Consider the following 17,795-nt stretch of genomic DNA (forward strand, 5'->3'; position numbering starts at 1 on the left):
TTGATGATGTAAGGTGAGATTAACAGCGTAATGACATAATCTTGTGATAGCATGATGTCCAAATGATATTTAGTGACTGACTGTCATCTAAAACTGAAAGACCATATCTACAGATAAAACCAAATTAGGTTATTAACAGCAAGGAAATCATATAACCCTAGGACATTATGTGATGAAAGAAGAAAACCATAAGCTTATCTATACCTGTATACAGGATGTTTCAAAACAACACCGATAACATTTGGGAGGTAATTTCTGACACCAAGATAAGAAGAAAAGTATAGACCAACCTGGGCGCACTTTCGGAGTTATACCTCGCCGGAAACGTAAAAAAAAGAACTTTAAAGGTCCATAGATCCAAAACTATGGAACCTACCGTAGTCTATTCAAGACTTCGTTTAGGAACTAATTTGTGCCCTATCCAAATATAAATGTTTCAGGATCTTGCGGTACTTCCGGAAAATTTTTTATAGAGGTATATGTAAGTACTTCAAACTATATGCCCGTAGCCAAACTCCCTCCATAAATATGTCGCAAGATTCTGAAACATGTACTTTGGATAGCGCACATACGTATTAGTTGCGCAGTGAAGTCTTGACCCGACTATGGTACGTCACATAGTATTGGAGCTACGGACATTTAAAGTTCATTTCTTCATGTTTTCGCCAGCCTATAACTCCGAAAGGAAGCGTTTGTGCACCTAGATTGGTCTATATTTTTTGTCTTATCTTGGTGTCAGGAGTCACATACCAAATGTTGTCGGAGTTGTTTTGAAACACCTTGCATATTGGTGTCATTATTATAGACATAAGCCTTACCGTATGCGTAATTTTGAGGTTTTTAGTTGAACACAAAATCTGATTTTAGCACATACGAAGTCTTGCCTTGGGACCCACGTATGATGCTCGATTGACGTTGTGAGCGAGACGTTGAACTGCCGATTCTGAAATTTGTGATACTGCGGAAATTATGTAAACCAGAGGTCGGGAGGATATTACTTTTGGAATGTTTTGAGCGTCAGATTAGATCAATTGGGCGTATCTGCAACCACTGTTTCAACATGTCAGACTCCTTGATATGCTACCTATGTCTATTGAGTGTACTTAAAATTGTAGAAGAATAGTATGACGTCACAAAAACTCGTATAGACATCTGTAAATGATTGATATAGATATTTTGATATCAATGAGGGTAGTTTTACCTTTGCTCATCTTCGACGACCAATTTGATTGTATTTTCTTGCAGATTTTCCGAATACTGAAGTGTGCTACGAAAATCTCGGGTGTTTTAACTTTCAAGATTCGTGTTGGGGCACCGTTCCTAATTTCATGATGTTTTTGCCAGAGAACCCCAAGAAGATTAATACGGTCTTTCACTTGAGTAAAAGGTAAATCTCCATATCTTTAGAATCCAAACAATTTAACATTCACAATTTTCTATTAATTAGTTATTTTTAATTATGGATAATTAAGTTGATTTTGAACTCCAAATGAGTGTACCATTAAATTATTTATTAAATATCAATTACATAATATTTAAAAAATGATTTCATATTTTACATATCGTATATAATGCTAATGGGACAAACGTTCAAAGCCCTACACTACACATTGGATCAGATATTGTACACTAACAAATATATTACAAAATATCGACATTTGACAAATCAGAAGCGTTAAGCATGTAAGATTATTTCTAGACGGAACATGGAATGTAATTCATGTTATTATCCCAATAATTTTCCTATTCCTAGCAGAACACTTGCTGCACATTTATAGTCAATACATCCTTCGCTAATTCCTTCATTCAGATGTACGAGTTATTCTTGTTAATGGTGTTTAAATTGTAACTGGATTTTTACACTTCTTCGTTTATTTTCTATAACTGTTTTACTATAACCTTCCTCTCAAATTATGTTCTAGCTTCTGTTTTTAAATATTTTCATCTTCTTCAACTTTACTAAAAATTTCTAATTTGTTTGACGAAGCATTTTTTTATTCTTCTCCATATCTACGTTTCAAACACTGTAAGTTGTTTCTCTAAAATTACTCTTTCGTAATGTAGGTATATTTAATACCATACAATGTTAGATATATATATAAAAATTACACGTAAACTTCGATTTCGAGGTAGATTAGCTTAGATTTGTTTTCATTATAGCCATTCGTACATGGACAGTAATGGAGGTGTCCTAAATTAGTAATTTTGTTAAGATTTACTAAGATAAACTATTGTTTGTTCCAGAAATGTGAATTTTACAAAAATAACACCATGTGTTCTAAATAATGATTTTGATGCAACTAAACCCACTTTTGTGATAATCCATGGAGTCCTTGGGAGCCCATACCTTCAGTGGGTCCAGAAAGTGGAGAAAGGTATTCTTCGTCTTGTAAGTAAAATCAGTTTTAACAATATTAACAGTTTGAAATGTAGAGCGCGGCATAAGCAGCTATGCCGCTGCAATACTGGCGTACATTAATTATACTTAGTAATTCACTGTTGCTTGACGAATTTCTAAACGTATTGTCCTTCGATTAATTGCCACCAGAGAGAGACAAAAGGCGGTGAATTTTTAAACGTATTCTCGTTCGAACACTGTTACTAGAGAGAGACAAAAAAAAAAAAAAAAAAGATAAATTTCTATGCGCGATCTCATTCAAGTGATTGTTGCTAAGAAGGTAGAAAGCACGATGAATTACTACATGCATAGTCGTTCGATTAACCACTAAGGGGGAGAGACATGCATGATGATTTTGTAAACATATATATCCTCGTTCGAGACAAGCAGGATTAATTTCTAAACACATTCCCTTTCGATTAACTGCTACCAGAGAGAGATAAGCATGATGAATTTCTATACACTCGATTAATTTTCACCAGAGAAAGACAAGCATGATGACTGTCTAATCTTATTGTCGTTCGATTAACTACCACAAGAGAGAAACAAACATGATGAATTTCTAAACACATTCCGTTTCGATTAACTGCTACCAGGGAGAGACAAGCATGGTAAAGTTCTTATTATATTCTCGTTCGATTAACTGCCACCAGAGAGAGACAAGCAAGATGAATTTCTAAACACATTCCCTTTCGATTAACTGCTACCAGGGAGAGACAAGCATGATGAATTTCTAGTCATATTCTCGTTCGATTAACTGCTACCAGAGAGGCATAATAAATTTCTAATCACATTCTCGTTCGATTAACTGTCACCAGAGAGAGACAAATATGATGAATTTCTTAACACATTCCCTTTCGATGAACTGCTACCAACGAGAGACAAGCATGGTGAATTTTTATACTTATTTTTTTTTTCAATCAACTGCCGCCAGAGAGATACAAAGCACGACATCTTTCGTATTGTCGTTTAATTAACTGCAGCAAAGATAACTTCAGTTAACCTTGTGGTAGTGATGAGAGTTGGTGTAAGTTCATGTATAGTTTACACATCAGAATAAATGGAAAATGGTCGATTTAACTGCTTGTGTTTATTTCGAAGGACTGTGAAATCATAATCGTAGTAAGAAATCAATTCAATTAACATCTCAACCACGGAAAATGAAACTGGCGATATGAACTTAAAATATGTTACACATACATTTGTAAATTTCTTCAGTAAAGATGCATTTTTAAGGAACTGGGGTTTCGGATGAAATGTTAATTGAATGTTAAAAATATTACGAATGTAATTGGCTTATATTACTGGAAACTTTACAAGAGGACAAACCGGACAGACGCTTAGAACTTTGTGAATGGTTTACAATTTACAATAACGCTTACACCAAGTTTAATAAAACAATTTTGAAGTTTGATGAAGTGAAGTTTAAATTAAATATTAGATTAATAATTGCATGCATAATTAATAATTCGCATGCACTATATATTACTGGTGTCTCTTATGGAATGCATATGCAGTACTCGTGTGATTGCCCCGTATTTTTTAATTATTAAAAACACTGAAAATTACAGGGATGCGCTACATGTAGAGATTATTATTCCAAACAGTAATTGTGTTTTTGAAACTCTGTGTCACCAACTCATTTGTTAACAAGATGCCGACACTATGTGATAATTGTACGCAAATTCTTAAATGATCGAATTATAGAATGAAACATAATCGATGGCGTGTGTCTTAGACGAATGAAAAGAAAGCATAATGCGGTGTTGCCATGTGGTAAAGTAGTGTGGCAAAGCAGATTTACAGTCTTCTTCAAAAATATTGAATACCCACCTTGGTTTGCATGGTGATTTTCTGAAAACTATGTGTAGAATATTCAATATTTTGGCTCTAAAAGATATCCAATGGCCAATAAAAATCCACTTTTGTTTGATTTAATTCCAACTGTAGGTGAGTCTACAGTTTTTCAAAGAGAATTGGGTCGCTGAGATTTCCTGAACAAGACTGTACTACAGCGCGAGGCTGGCACGTAAATATATTGACTCGGGTGTGTACAAAGACTTGGTAACACCAAAGCCCTTACATTTGCTTACAGCTGATTAAAGGGAACTAGGAGCTCGCCTTCAAATGCCCTGTGTCCTTTAACATAATAGGAAGATGCGATGTTACTGAGTAGCTCCATAGATCAGCTTATCTTGCTCCTTGTTGCTATTTGGAAGATTCTGAAGGAAAGAGTGTTTGCCACCAAACAAACACAGCTAGAACAATTGAAGAACTTGATTGACAACAAATAAACTTTTGATAGTAACTCAGAACTAAGCACAACTGACCTAGCACTGAAATGTATAGAGAATAATGATAATTACCTTAAGTAGTTTGACTTATCATATAAATGTTTGAAAGCTTCATATTGTTCTTTTGTATGTTAGGTTAGACTAGCTTAGAACAAATATTTTTACGGGTGCTTAAATTGAAATGAGCATTCAAAAAAATCTGTGTCGTCTACTAGATTTACTTGGGGTGTGACTCATTGGTAGATAAGGTACCAGAATTGGGCGACACCCGTTTTAAAACAAAAGAAATAAAAATGAGAATTTTTAGAAAACTTGATGAGAGATTGTTGGGAATGGGAGTGGGGAGGAAGGTTTTCTTAGATCACAGTACCTGTTGATTCTCCATGGTCTCTGCTTAGTTCCTCTTTGTCCTCTCAGGTCTTCTCTTTCTGTGAAGGCGTAATGGTTAAGATGTGTCTGATTTATTCTAGCCTAAAGTTGGCTACTTCTCAGACTCGCGATACAGCTCATAGAACGGGAGCTATGCTGACGGACCGGTTTCAAGATCAGAGGTCTGTCGTTCTGATCACAAACGAAATCTTTCTCTCCCTAGCCACACGGCTAGAATCTGTCGAAGACTAAAATAAAAGAAGGTTAAGCTACCGGTGAATTGACTGTTTACGTCTGATCTCTTCTACCAATTCACTCCCTGTTTCCTGGTTGACCTCTGTTTTTAAAGATCCAAATATCCTGGTGATGTTGCTGACTCGAGCCACGTGTTGATATACACTTGAGGTCAGAGATGGTTGGATAATCGGCAAAGGAACTTTCTCAGCTTTATAACATAAAATACACAATGACATAATTCGTTACAAAAGCGTAAATAAACACTTCTTCAAATCAGCAAGGAAATCACAAAAATACGAACGAAAACATAGCCTGAATTCTCAGACTGAAAGTAATTCATTAGTAAGGATTGTCCTACCGTGTGTTTGATATTATTAGTGCAACCAAAACAGTTTTATGTAATTAAAAAAACATCAATATCACAACCTTAATGACAGTTTATCATGGTAAATAACGGTTCTCACTCAGTTAATAGATCGATGAGTTCGAAATCGATACCAATCAATGATTAATAGACACTGATCTCTTTACAATAGTGCGTTTTTGAGTTAGCAGCTTATTCCGCATCCAATATAATACAAAAAATACATCTTAACTTTCATCATTGACTGTCATATATTTGATATCAATGTACAAAATTTAACAATTTTAAGTGGCATATTACTGTAGATTATTTATACACAAATATTATTTATCTGCTTCTTTCTTAAAATTAATTTTCATATTGATATTTTTGTGGTGATGAACATAATAAAAAGCATGCCATATTTTCCATCTTATGAATAATAGCAAACTCTAAAGCTTGCTTGCAATAAATAAACAAATACTTGTTTTTATTGATGTTCCTTTTAGCTTTATTTGCAATATACAATGTTAGTGAAACTCAACGTTACCCTAGTCTACGCATGAATTTTCTGAGCTAAAGCTACGCAAAAGATGCTTCAGAGGCATTTTGCAAATTTTATTAAATCTACTTATATCAAATAACATTACAATGAAACGGTGTGTAAATTAAAACATAGTTTAACATACTTACTAATGACCTGAACATAAACACAAACTTCTATGCAACTTGATACAATATTTCCAACTTAATCACGCAATGACGACAGTCAGTTTCCTATTGCATAAGCTAGAATAAAGTATTAAAAATATAAGTTCTGTAATAGTATTGAAAATGTTATGTAATTTTGATAGAATTTTGAGGAAATAATATCCAATAGTTTAAAACAATATTATACTATTTGTCAAATACAGAGACGAGAGAAAAAAAAACAAGGATGAAATTCTTTCGGTAGACTAGTATCAAAACTGGTTCAATGAAAAATCTGGCAAATATTATCTATAATTTGAGCCTTTTACCTTGTGGAGCAGAGTAAACGCATGTTTTTTTTTTAAATCCCTAGTACTCGGCGACGAGTAGGGATATTGATTTCGAGGGACCGTTGGCAGACAGCTCAGACAATGGAGTTTCAGTTGCTATGGAGCATTGAGCATCGTATGCTCGCGGTCGAGCAGTTGTTTAGAAACAACAATTCTCTGGTCACGGTACAGTCTCAGATCGAAACACTGTACTCTGATGGGTTGCAGCACTCAGAAATACTGGATCTGTGATGAAACGTAAACCACTTGGTCTTCCCCGTTCAGTTCAAACTTCAGAAAAGACGTAGGCAGAGTGAAAAGGACAGTTCTTGCTAGTCCGAAACGATCCGCTAGGCGACAGGATGTATCGCTGGATATGTCATGTTTGCTTCATGCATCTTGCATAATGATCTCAAATTTCACCCGTACAAAATAATGATTGTTCAGCAGCTAAATGAAACGGATTTTGTGCAGTGTAGAGAATTTTGTGGCATAATGAACACTATACTTACGGAAGATGCAGATGTCCTAGTATTCATGAGTGAGGAAGTCTATTTTCATCTGGATGGTTATGTTATTGTACAAAAGCTTCATAGCTACTGAAACTGCATTTGCCTGAGCTGTCTGCCAACGGTCACTCAAATCAATACTACTACTCATCGCCGAGTACTAGCGGTTTAAGAAATATGCGTCTCCCTTCTCCACTCCGTAGTAAGAGATACAAATACTTAAAATGAACAAATCAGCAGATTTCACTCCTAACACTCACGAAAGTTTATGAACACAAATTAATAATGAATAGTTTTGCATAATAATGTACAGTTTTATCGACAATAATTCTTTCCAAGTTTCTATCCGATATGGTATATTTTCCAGCTTGATGCCAATGTTATTCTTGTGGATTACATTGGAGGTGCAGCAAGTCAATCTTATGGACAAGTTGTGGCTAATACACGAGTAGTTGCTGTGGAATTATACAGGTAAGTTTCAAGAACAATAGATGTAGTGAGTATTATCACGCCCTTTATACTCTCCTAACGTTGTATGTGCAGTTTTTCTTTCCAGAATCCCATCACAACTTCTTTGTTTCTACATTCAAAGACTAATCTTAGACTAATGCGACCTCCTTCAGTTTTAGTGTTAGTGGGTACAGTTTTCTCTTAGGGATGAGTTTTTATTCTTCGGACGATCTCTTCAAAAACGACTCAGGCTATTTTTGTTCATTTCATAAGTAAATATTTCACTAATAATCTGACATATGGCATAACTCATTTGTTCTAAAAAAAATATGCGCAAAAGTTTGTTTATTATTGGGGTGAGTACTTCGGGTAATTTTCTCAAAAACGTCGATTTTGTTTAAATTTATAAACATTTCGTTAATAATCCTACAATACGAGGTAAGTCATTTCTCATAGTTCACTCTTGAGGGATGAGTTCTTTCTTTCTTTTCTTTTTTCTTTTTGTAAATGTTCTTCGGAAAAACTCATCCCTAAACATAAACTAGCCCTTGCGGATATTTTCATAAAAAGTAATTTTCGCAACATAGCTTGTCAGTTAAATACTTACTTCTGAAATATGAAGAGAATCGTCTTAGCCATTTATAAAAAAAACGTCCGAATAGAAATCTTCTCCCCAAGAATGCTAAGCCTTATGGATATTTTCAGAAAAAACAAATATCTATCTATTAAAATGCTACAATAGCAACAAAAGCGCTTTTTTTTACTGTTTTCCGCAGACGATAACTTTGTCTCTTTGGGAGGGACTTTAGTTCAATTTTACTGGAAAGTAGAGGTTTTGCCAATAACAATAATAAAGAAGCATTAAAGTGCTAAAAATTTCGAAGGAGACCTTGTTACGGAAATGATGAAAATCTGGATTTTTCGATTTCATTGTGACACCATTGTTCGTGAAGCGAATTTCGGCTATTTCCAAGCGTGTTACGTATTTGACAAGTTGTTGGAAAATATGCTTCGAGTTTTTTTTTTTTTAATTTGGTGTCAAAATTGGTTAGAAGAAAATTGTAGATCGGAGTGGTCGAAAGCTGAAGAGAAGGAGAGGTTGGGTTGCTAACAGAGGGTTGCGTGTCCATAATCAAATCCTGTTCGTCATCGGCATCGGCAAGTTGGCCCCTCAGGAGCAGGCCCAGAACGGGGGCGCTTGTCAACAGATTGGTCGGAGTTGTCACATTCCCGCCTAGTGCGCCTACGCTGATCCCTAGGCTGGGGGGACCACAGGTGGTAGCCGGTGCTTCGGGCCAACGGCCCTATAAAAGTAATGGAGATGAATGTGAATCTATAGGTGAACCAGCTAGTAAGAAATGAAGTGAAATGAAAAGAGATGAGATGAAAATAAAATACAGGTTTTAACCCTCCAAAAGGCGTATAATCCTTTTGTCGACCATGTAAAAAGCGTACTTGTACCGATCTCAGAAGTACGTGTTGCAATACTTCATCGGAAGGTGCAATAACTGCAGGTTAGGCTAACCCAAGGTAAGTATGACAGAAGCGCCTGAGCTCCAACCTATAATCTTTGATTTACGGTTATTTGGGATTTTACGTTTAACAGAATCAAATATTTTAAACTATGTGTACTTTAAGTAAATTATTCAAGTAGACCATTTTCACATAAAGTTTATTTTTTTAATTATTGTTCAAAGCCTTTGTATTTTAATAAGGGTTTTTCCAAAATCAATGCAAATGAATTGTACTGCAATCTTTGGAGTTCTTTTAAACTATGTGTTTCTTGGAGTTTATATGTTTGTGGCCAATCCTTTCTACAATGAGATCTCGGAAACTACAGGCTCTAGAAAGGTGACCTTTTCACTGATCGATAGCAAACTTTATGTAGATTGTCCAGTTCTAATTGAATATTTAAAAGAAAACATGGCCATTATTTCTTTATTACATTTTTACGGGTACACTGGAAGTGTTGAAATTAAAAAAGAAAAAACTAAAGCATCATATCCTATACATCATACATACCAACGCCACATAATTGTATACAGGGGTTGCATACCTCTCGGGTGTTTGTTTCATGGCCAAATTATAATGAAAAACGAAGGATAACCATTTCTCCACTCTATCAGTAAGTTGAATCTTTATTGTTTGGAGTGTTTTGCCCAATGAACACCACATATCACTAACATTATAATTAATTGTGTGTGTAATGTATTTGCTTATTACATACTGCATGCAAGAAGAAAGAAAACACTGAATTAAAAACTTCAACCGGAAGTAGACTCAAATCTTGCAAACGATGAGAGATATTGAAAAATTAATCGACAAAATCTCCCCTTTATGGTATCTCTTGCCAATTTTTATCAAGACGTTTTTTACAAAAAAAAAATGTAAAATAAAAAAATAAAATAAAATAAAATGTTGAATAAAAATAATGATGATGATGATACTGTTGTTGATGTGTTTCTGTATGATGTTCCCTTTCCTCAAGACTATGGTTGCGTGAATGTGTCACCGACTGCTGAACGCGAACCCACCGGGCCCAGACGGGTAAGCTATCAACACTCACTGACCCATCCACTACACCAATCATCTCCGGAAAATAGAACTCAAGTTGACCCAAAATATAAAGATTTCTAAGCCTCCTTCATTCTCACTCGCAGTCCAGTATCCCGATCCGCAGTTCATAGCCTGCATCCCATCGCGAGATAAGGTTACAAACCACAATCCGACAGAACAAAACACTGACCCAAGAGTGAAACTGACGGTGAGTGCTTCGAAAATCTAAATGTTTGTAGTTACTAACCCAGATAAAATATTAAAAAAAAATCTCAAATCGAATCTAAAATCGCGCAACGGGATGGAATTTCGAAAAGAAAAAAATTGAATGCCAAAAATGAATTTTTGTTGATCTTATTAACGAAGTGAAATTTCCTGGCAGGTCTGTGATTCCAACCCCGGTCACACTAAGTGAAATCGATTCTGTACGCTTTCAAGATGCTATAATATACTTTCGTTACATTATTCACGTACTGCTTTTCAAAACTCTACCTTCTGAGTACTAATAATATTATTGAAGTTACTTTACTACATAGACTTCAGTAATTAGCTCTGCACTGGATAATGAAAGATTTTGTTTCGACTCGCATACTTTATTTACACTAACTTCTTGTAAGATAAGGAGTAACAGAATGAAATTTTAAAAAAAATCGCAAAGGTTGGAAATTGAGATAAATTATTAACATAGCTGAATGAACAAGCTTGTTTGGATACAAATTAATTAGAATGACATTTTCTATCCACATCTCGTGGGTAACCTTCATGTGTTTTCAATTTCTATTAACTATAAACAAATCATATGTTATCACATTTTGTTACGAAAAGAAAAAAAAACTGATTTCAAAACACTATAGGACACACACGTACTACTTTCCATGGCTGTGTGCATACTGATTTTCTTTCTTTTGTATTTTCTCTCGGTCAAGGTTGTGTGAGTGAGGCTGGCACAGAGGATTTATACCAGTAGGGTGACCTCTTGTATAGGCTCAGACCTATTCACTTTTCCTTCCACAACAATGAATCATTTTCTTGACACTACAGAAAATACACATTAGAAAATTCAAATCAAAATTATACTTAACCTAATCCCTATCCTAACTAACTAAAACTAACTTAACCTAACACATAGAAAATCCACTTTGTCAGACATATTCATAGAATAGTATGCACAGCCGCTTCCAAGGACGTACAGAACTATTATCAGTCAACTTTCAACTTCTTTTAAATAAATAAATAAAAAAAAACATCTGCACAAGGTTTCAAATCTGAACCTTTGTTTTGCTAATTGAGGGAATTTTCCAAAATACAAATCGGATATTTCACTGCTAAAGAACATCTCCCATTATCAATAATCGTACTAGCACCCTTGTTATCAATGTGAGCCGAAACTTTGTATACATTCTGTCTCATCGTATTCAAACTAAAGTGAAGTGAGCACAAAACCAGAGAATGGATTTAATTCTGTGATATAGCAGTACGGAAAATAATAAATAAATAAAAGAATATACGAAAATTACATATTCAAAATATAATTTTCCGGCGGGAGCTCATGTGGTTCGGATTCCACGTTAATCAGTAGGTCCACGTCTCATATAGCCTCGCTGCTGAAAGGGACGCTAAACTAAAAATCAACTCCACTCAACTCAAAATATAATTTTGGGGTGAAATGTATGTACTCGAAAGTACACACATTTCATGGACTGTTGGTAACAAACGTCCACACTGAAACTCCAAAAGAATAATTCCCCCCCCCCATTGAACGAGTGGTTTATGTCACATCTCTAAGTTTCTATATTGTATAACCTAGGGAAAACTACGCAGCGTTTAGCACATTAGATCAAAGATCACAACACCAGATATAAACATGTCTAATCCGAAAAGGTTCGAAATTTAGAGGTTCTCACGTGGCCAAAAAGAACAGTAATTTTGATGCTATCTTCTATAACTTACTTGGATTCCATGAAAAAAATATAGATACCTCCCTGGTCTGTCCGTCCTAGCCAGACTTTCTTGAAGAAAAGATTCTTTCGCTCCCACTCAGTGAGTGGGTTAATAGCGAACACAAAACATAAAATGCATTTGCTGGCCTTCACGTTCGATTCCCGACACGGTTTCACCCAAAAGGCTGGCGTCAGTCCTGCACGCTCTGATGTATTCGTTTGTTTTCACTTCCACAACTTTACAGTCCATTGAGCACAGCAACCAACTCACTGCCTTCCATATTATGTCCACAGATATCAAAGTTATCAATTATTTTGTGTCGAAACCTTTAAATACCTCTCTTTTTCACGTTTTTATGGACGGAGATTATCGTACGTCCATCACTTAACACCGCTTCTGGTAAAAGACAAAGACAATGGGAAGACGATCCCTAATTGGAGGTTCATTGTGACGTAACTATACGATGATAGGTGTATCTCTCAAGATCAAAGAAGCCGAAAAAATCTCAACCACACCTGTGATTGCGGAAGATCCAATCACAGATAATTTAGATTAAACAAAGAGATGCTTCAAGAAGCTACTATGGCTGACTTTACAAATGTAAAATTTTAAAGAAGATTTTTGAAATAAAAATTTTGAATTCTTTTGAAGATCCCCTAAGCCAAAAATATGAATGAAAATTGACTTGAAAGGATTAAAAACGACCAGATATTACCTTATTTCCTAAAATAATATTATATTTTTAGCTAAATATACAAATAATTGTTCAATGTAAATATATTACCATATATTTCCCTCTAAATATACTAAAATCATTAGTTCAAGGAACTTAACGCAAATTTTGCGACCTACTTCAAATCGAGTCATTGATTAATTATATATTAAAAATAAAATTTTAATAAATATTAAATTCATATATATACTGGTTGCCCAAAACTTCCGGGCCATGTTACATTATATGATGTATAAGGTAACACGTTTTTCACTTGTGTCTGTAACGGGACATGTAAAGATATGAGGAATAACAAAGAGAACCATGCTCGTATGTGAATGATGCACTGTGTAGAGAGCGCAGGTTCAGCTGGTCTATGTATTAAAATGCCAGGTTTATATGTTTGTCCGCAATCCTTTTGATAATCAGTTCTCGAAAACCACAGGTCCTAGAAACGTGCCGTTTTCACTAGTCGATTTAAAATTTTGTGTAGACTGTCTAGTTCTCATTCAAATTTTCAAAAACTGTGTGTTATTGTTCTAATCAACATTTTAGGGGATGTTTTGAGTCCATAAGATTAACATTGTTGCAAGTCGAAACTACGGTGTTAGGCAACCAGTAGAGAACTTACGTATGGCGGGTTGATGGACATTCCAGGCGCTTTGCTTAAATCTGAATGGGAAAACTTATTGCATGCTGGCAACTTCAAAGGCCTCAAGAAACGCAATGAGGCGTACTCGGACGGATATGGGCTACAAACGGGTATCGTGTTACTTCTACTGATTTGCTACAAACTCAATCCAACATCTATACATAGCAATTCACTTCCTTTGTGAGTCTTCTATCCTTTACTTGTGTGAGTAAGGAGTCATGCACAGCGGGAGGAGATTCATAGTTACAACAGAACGATGCGCTGAATAGACAGCGTAGGTTCAGCTAGTACCATATTATAAGCTTAGAGATGAAATATTTATGAAATATGGACAAAATCGCATCTGTTGTTTTTGAGAAAATTTACAGACAAAAATTTTAGGAATGATAAAAATGGATCAAAATATTGCGATCTTGGCCAAGAATTTTAGAAATGTTCAAAAAATGCATCAAACGATTGAGATCTTGGCCAATAATTGGTTTTTGGATCAGGGACCCCAAAATCGAGTTTTCGTTTTTTTTTTTTTTTATGGAATAATCACATCACACTGAGTTAAGTGATAGTTTGGATTTGGCTACACTGTATGTAGTTCTCCATATATAAGGCTTGGAAGAAAATTTTTGATTGAAATATATTGGATCTTTTCATCCTACATAAAAGAAAATCATCTCCTAAGAGTGAACTACCTTTTGCTGATTGTTTAATGAGAAATGAAGTTTTCCGCAGATGCCTTATAATTTTCTTCGTTTTTCACAGATAAATTTCAGTACTATCTACAGCATAACGTGATTTAGTTTAAGAAATTGGAACGGAGAAGTTTCAGTGTGGTGGCTTGTACCTTTTAATTTTGTAAAGTTCCAGAAGTTACAAGACAAAGTTTAGACATATATTAATTACGGAGGTTGGACACAAAAATCTAAAATGTTTGCAAAAGTGTGGAAATCATACCTAGTATGGTGTGGGGCCTCCTTTTGCGTCCAAAACAGCTTGGATCCGACGTGGAATGGACGTATACAGCTTCTGAATCGTTGTGTGTGGAGTTTTGTACCAATGTTCCTCCAAAACATGCTCGAGTTCCGTAAGGGATGATGGTGGAGGGTAATGAGACCGAACACGCCTTTCTAACTCAGATCACAATGGCTCAATGATGTTCAGATCTGGCGATTGTGGGACCCAGGGAAGGTGTGATAGCTCCTAGTCATGCTCCTCAAACCATGATTTCACCGTTTTTGCACCGTGACAGGGTGCCAAATCATCTTAGTAGATGCCATCACCATCAGGGAACATTATTTGGTCCATGGGTAGAACCTGGTCCCCCAAAATGGCCTTGTACACCTTAGGATTCATCATTCCATGCAGGGCTATGATGGTACCTGCAGAAAACTACAATATCACTGCCCATACTGCAACAGAACCACCCCCATGTTTTACAGTTGGGAGCAGACAGTCTGTATCATAGGCTTGCGACGGTGTTCTCCATACGTAAACACGACCGGTTGTTGGAAACAAGGTGAAGGTCAATTCATCGGACCACATTACGTGTTTAAACTGCTCATGAATCCGCGCCTTGTGGTTCTTGCACCACTGGATACGCCTCTTCGCATTTACTGCTGTGACCAGGGGTTTGACGATAGCGGCCCTGCCATGAATTTTTATTTTATGAAGTTCCCGTCGCACGTTTTCGATGAAACCGGGCTCTGTAGGCCGAAATTGAGTTCAGACGTAATTTTCATTGCAGTGGTCTTCTTTTTAGCTTCTACAATCCGTTTTGTTGCCCTCCGGTCCCTATCTGACAGGACTGTCTTTCGACCACAGTTGTGCTTTGCAGACGTCGTTTGCCCATGAATTGTGTCCTCGTGACATTGGACACAATGCCTTTCGATACCCCCACAATGTTCGCCACTGTTGCCACTGAAGCTCCAACCAGACGGGCACCAACGATCATGCCTCTTTGGAAGTCTGTCAGGTCTACCATTTTACCGCACCACTTTCACACCACAACACTCACAGGTGAACTGGTTACTGCTGACGGAAGAGGAAGGTCCACATGATATATTGGAAACAAAAAACGATCGGCAACCGCAACACCTGTTGTACAGTGGAGGACCAAACTTACGTGTCCTGCGTGAAGTGTTTTTAGATTTTTGTCAACCCCTGTACATTATATGATAAGATTATGTTGGATTATATATATGCATTTTTATGATTTAATGCCCACATTGCCTTAATGTCCTCAAATCAAATTCTTCATTGTGAATGCAGATAAAACAACAAGAAAATATAATAGTAAAATCATCAACAGATTTGCGGTTGTTATGTTAACAATGGTGTAACTAAATTTTTATGTGATGTGTTTAAATAACGTGAAAATCAGCAAAAATGGTAAACAGCATTGAAATTGATTAGTGAAAGGAAAAAAACAAGTATATCAAGAGAACATATAATTACAAAATATCCCTAATGTACCATAACCGCTTTCACAGAAAGTTATTACCAGTAGTAGTCTGTAAACTAATTAATGCTATGTGTATAAATTTCTGTTACTTACATCTCACATAAATCAACTGAAACATTGTTTTTAATTACAGAAGATTATAAAACAGACAATAATACAACTGTTTCAATATCTTGTGAATGTATATCAGAACCATGTCAATACTATATCGCATTGATATCGCTATTCAATCCAATAAAATGTTACTAATTTACTAATCATAGACGTGAATATAGCAATAAAGCATGTTTGATATTGTATAATATCATTCACGGTATAACATGATACTATACTTTTATCTTCGCATACTACTTGTCATCATTATAACATACTGTAACATCAGAATAAAAACTATTATGTCAAAGACATTATCATATTGTTGCTAGTCGTAACATCAAGATGTTGATAGCTTTTCTGTAAACTTACTTTATTTTGTAAAGCTACTTAGATACGCATGGCAAATGCACTTCTGAGCCTACCAACTCTGAAAAAAAAGGAAGAAGAAGATGCAGTGACCTTTCCTTAAAGATCTAAAGTTAATTGAAAAAATAATTTGTTTGTGTCTACACAGAAAATACAGTAAATTTATCTTGTTTCAATACATATTAATAGTAGAATATGTCAAATCTCTAATAACACTGTTCAACACCAAATTTCTTTCCTAAAAACTAATAGGCGATTCTGAGAGGTTTTGTCCCACTGAATTCGAAAATAATATTAGCTTTTGCGTATCAGGTCTCAATGTTTGGAAAACCCGGAAAATGTAGTTACATGTGTCTTAATTCTAGGACTAATTTGGATTTGTTATTAAAAATATCCTTTTTATAATAACCCTTTTTATAATAATGGTCATTAAACTATCATTAATGGAAAATACATTACTTCCTACCCCCGCCGTAGACAAAAGTTGAAAAAATGATGCTGGAAAAGGTGGAAACTTTACCGCCGGCGAAACTTTTCCCACCTACACCTGGCAACATCGGAAGGCGGTGAAATAACTGAGCATCAATATTGTATGTTTACTTCCTTGCTTGTTGGTGTGGCGAGCTGCATTTTCGTTGGCAAGATGGCGTAGAATGTTCTACACAATGGAGCGTCATGCTCTTCAATTATTGCAATTTCAATTTTAACAACAATTTCAATTTTGGACATAATTTAGTGCATTACAATTTTTATAGTGATTTACATATTTTTTTGTATGTTCTACGCTTCTGCCTTCCTTTTTACTTCACAAACTAGTGTGGAAACATAATTATTTGAAACAGGCCAATTCGTCCATTTTGGAACGGGCCATCTTTTACAATTATAATAACAACAAAAATATTTAAAACAATTCTAGTGAAGCAGTCAACTTGGCCTTAGTGCTGTGACTTTTAATTATAAAATCTCCCGCGAGGGAGATGAATAGAATAGAATAGAGCTGCATTTTCTCTTGACGTATTGTGCTACTAGAAGATAAACAACATTGAAATGTGTGTTCTTGTGACTCATAACTTGTGAATCTTTTGTTGTGAACTGAGTAACATTTGAAAACGTTGTTATGTTTTGTGTTTTATAGTGGAACAATTTTGAAAATGCCTAGGAAGCGTAAAAATGATCCTGACAACTTCTGTTATGTGGGTGGACGGGTAACTCCAAAACCGAAGCTCACTAAGATAACGCCTCTTGTGGAAAAAGAGTATGAATTGTATTTTTCATCGAAAGTGGACTGTACAAACCCTGGACTCCGAAATTCTGTTGTAAATCCTGTACAGTAAATCTAAGGGGCTGGTTACATGGTTCTCATAAGTGTATGCCATTTGCTACACCAATGTTATGGTT

At 35.5% G+C, this 17,795-nt stretch overlaps 1 protein-coding gene across 1 annotated transcript in view; it reads left to right on the plus strand.

The window, feature by feature from the left end:
- The window catches only part of LOC145667880 (pancreatic lipase-related protein 2-like), a 65,552-nt gene that overhangs the window by 3,947 nt on the left and 43,810 nt on the right, over positions 1 to 17,795 (plus strand). The window contains exons 2-3 of the mRNA XM_081735310.1: positions 2,245 to 2,389; positions 7,537 to 7,640. Of these exons, the coding sequence (XP_081591436.1) occupies positions 2,245 to 2,389; positions 7,537 to 7,640 (249 nt within the window). The remainder of the gene's footprint in view (positions 1 to 2,244; positions 2,390 to 7,536; positions 7,641 to 17,795) is intronic.

This window comes from Thermobia domestica, chromosome 13 (genome assembly GCF_964235325.1).
Source record: "Thermobia domestica chromosome 13, izTheDome1.hap1.1, whole genome shotgun sequence".
Classification (NCBI taxonomy): domain Eukaryota; kingdom Metazoa; phylum Arthropoda; class Insecta; order Zygentoma; family Lepismatidae; genus Thermobia; species Thermobia domestica.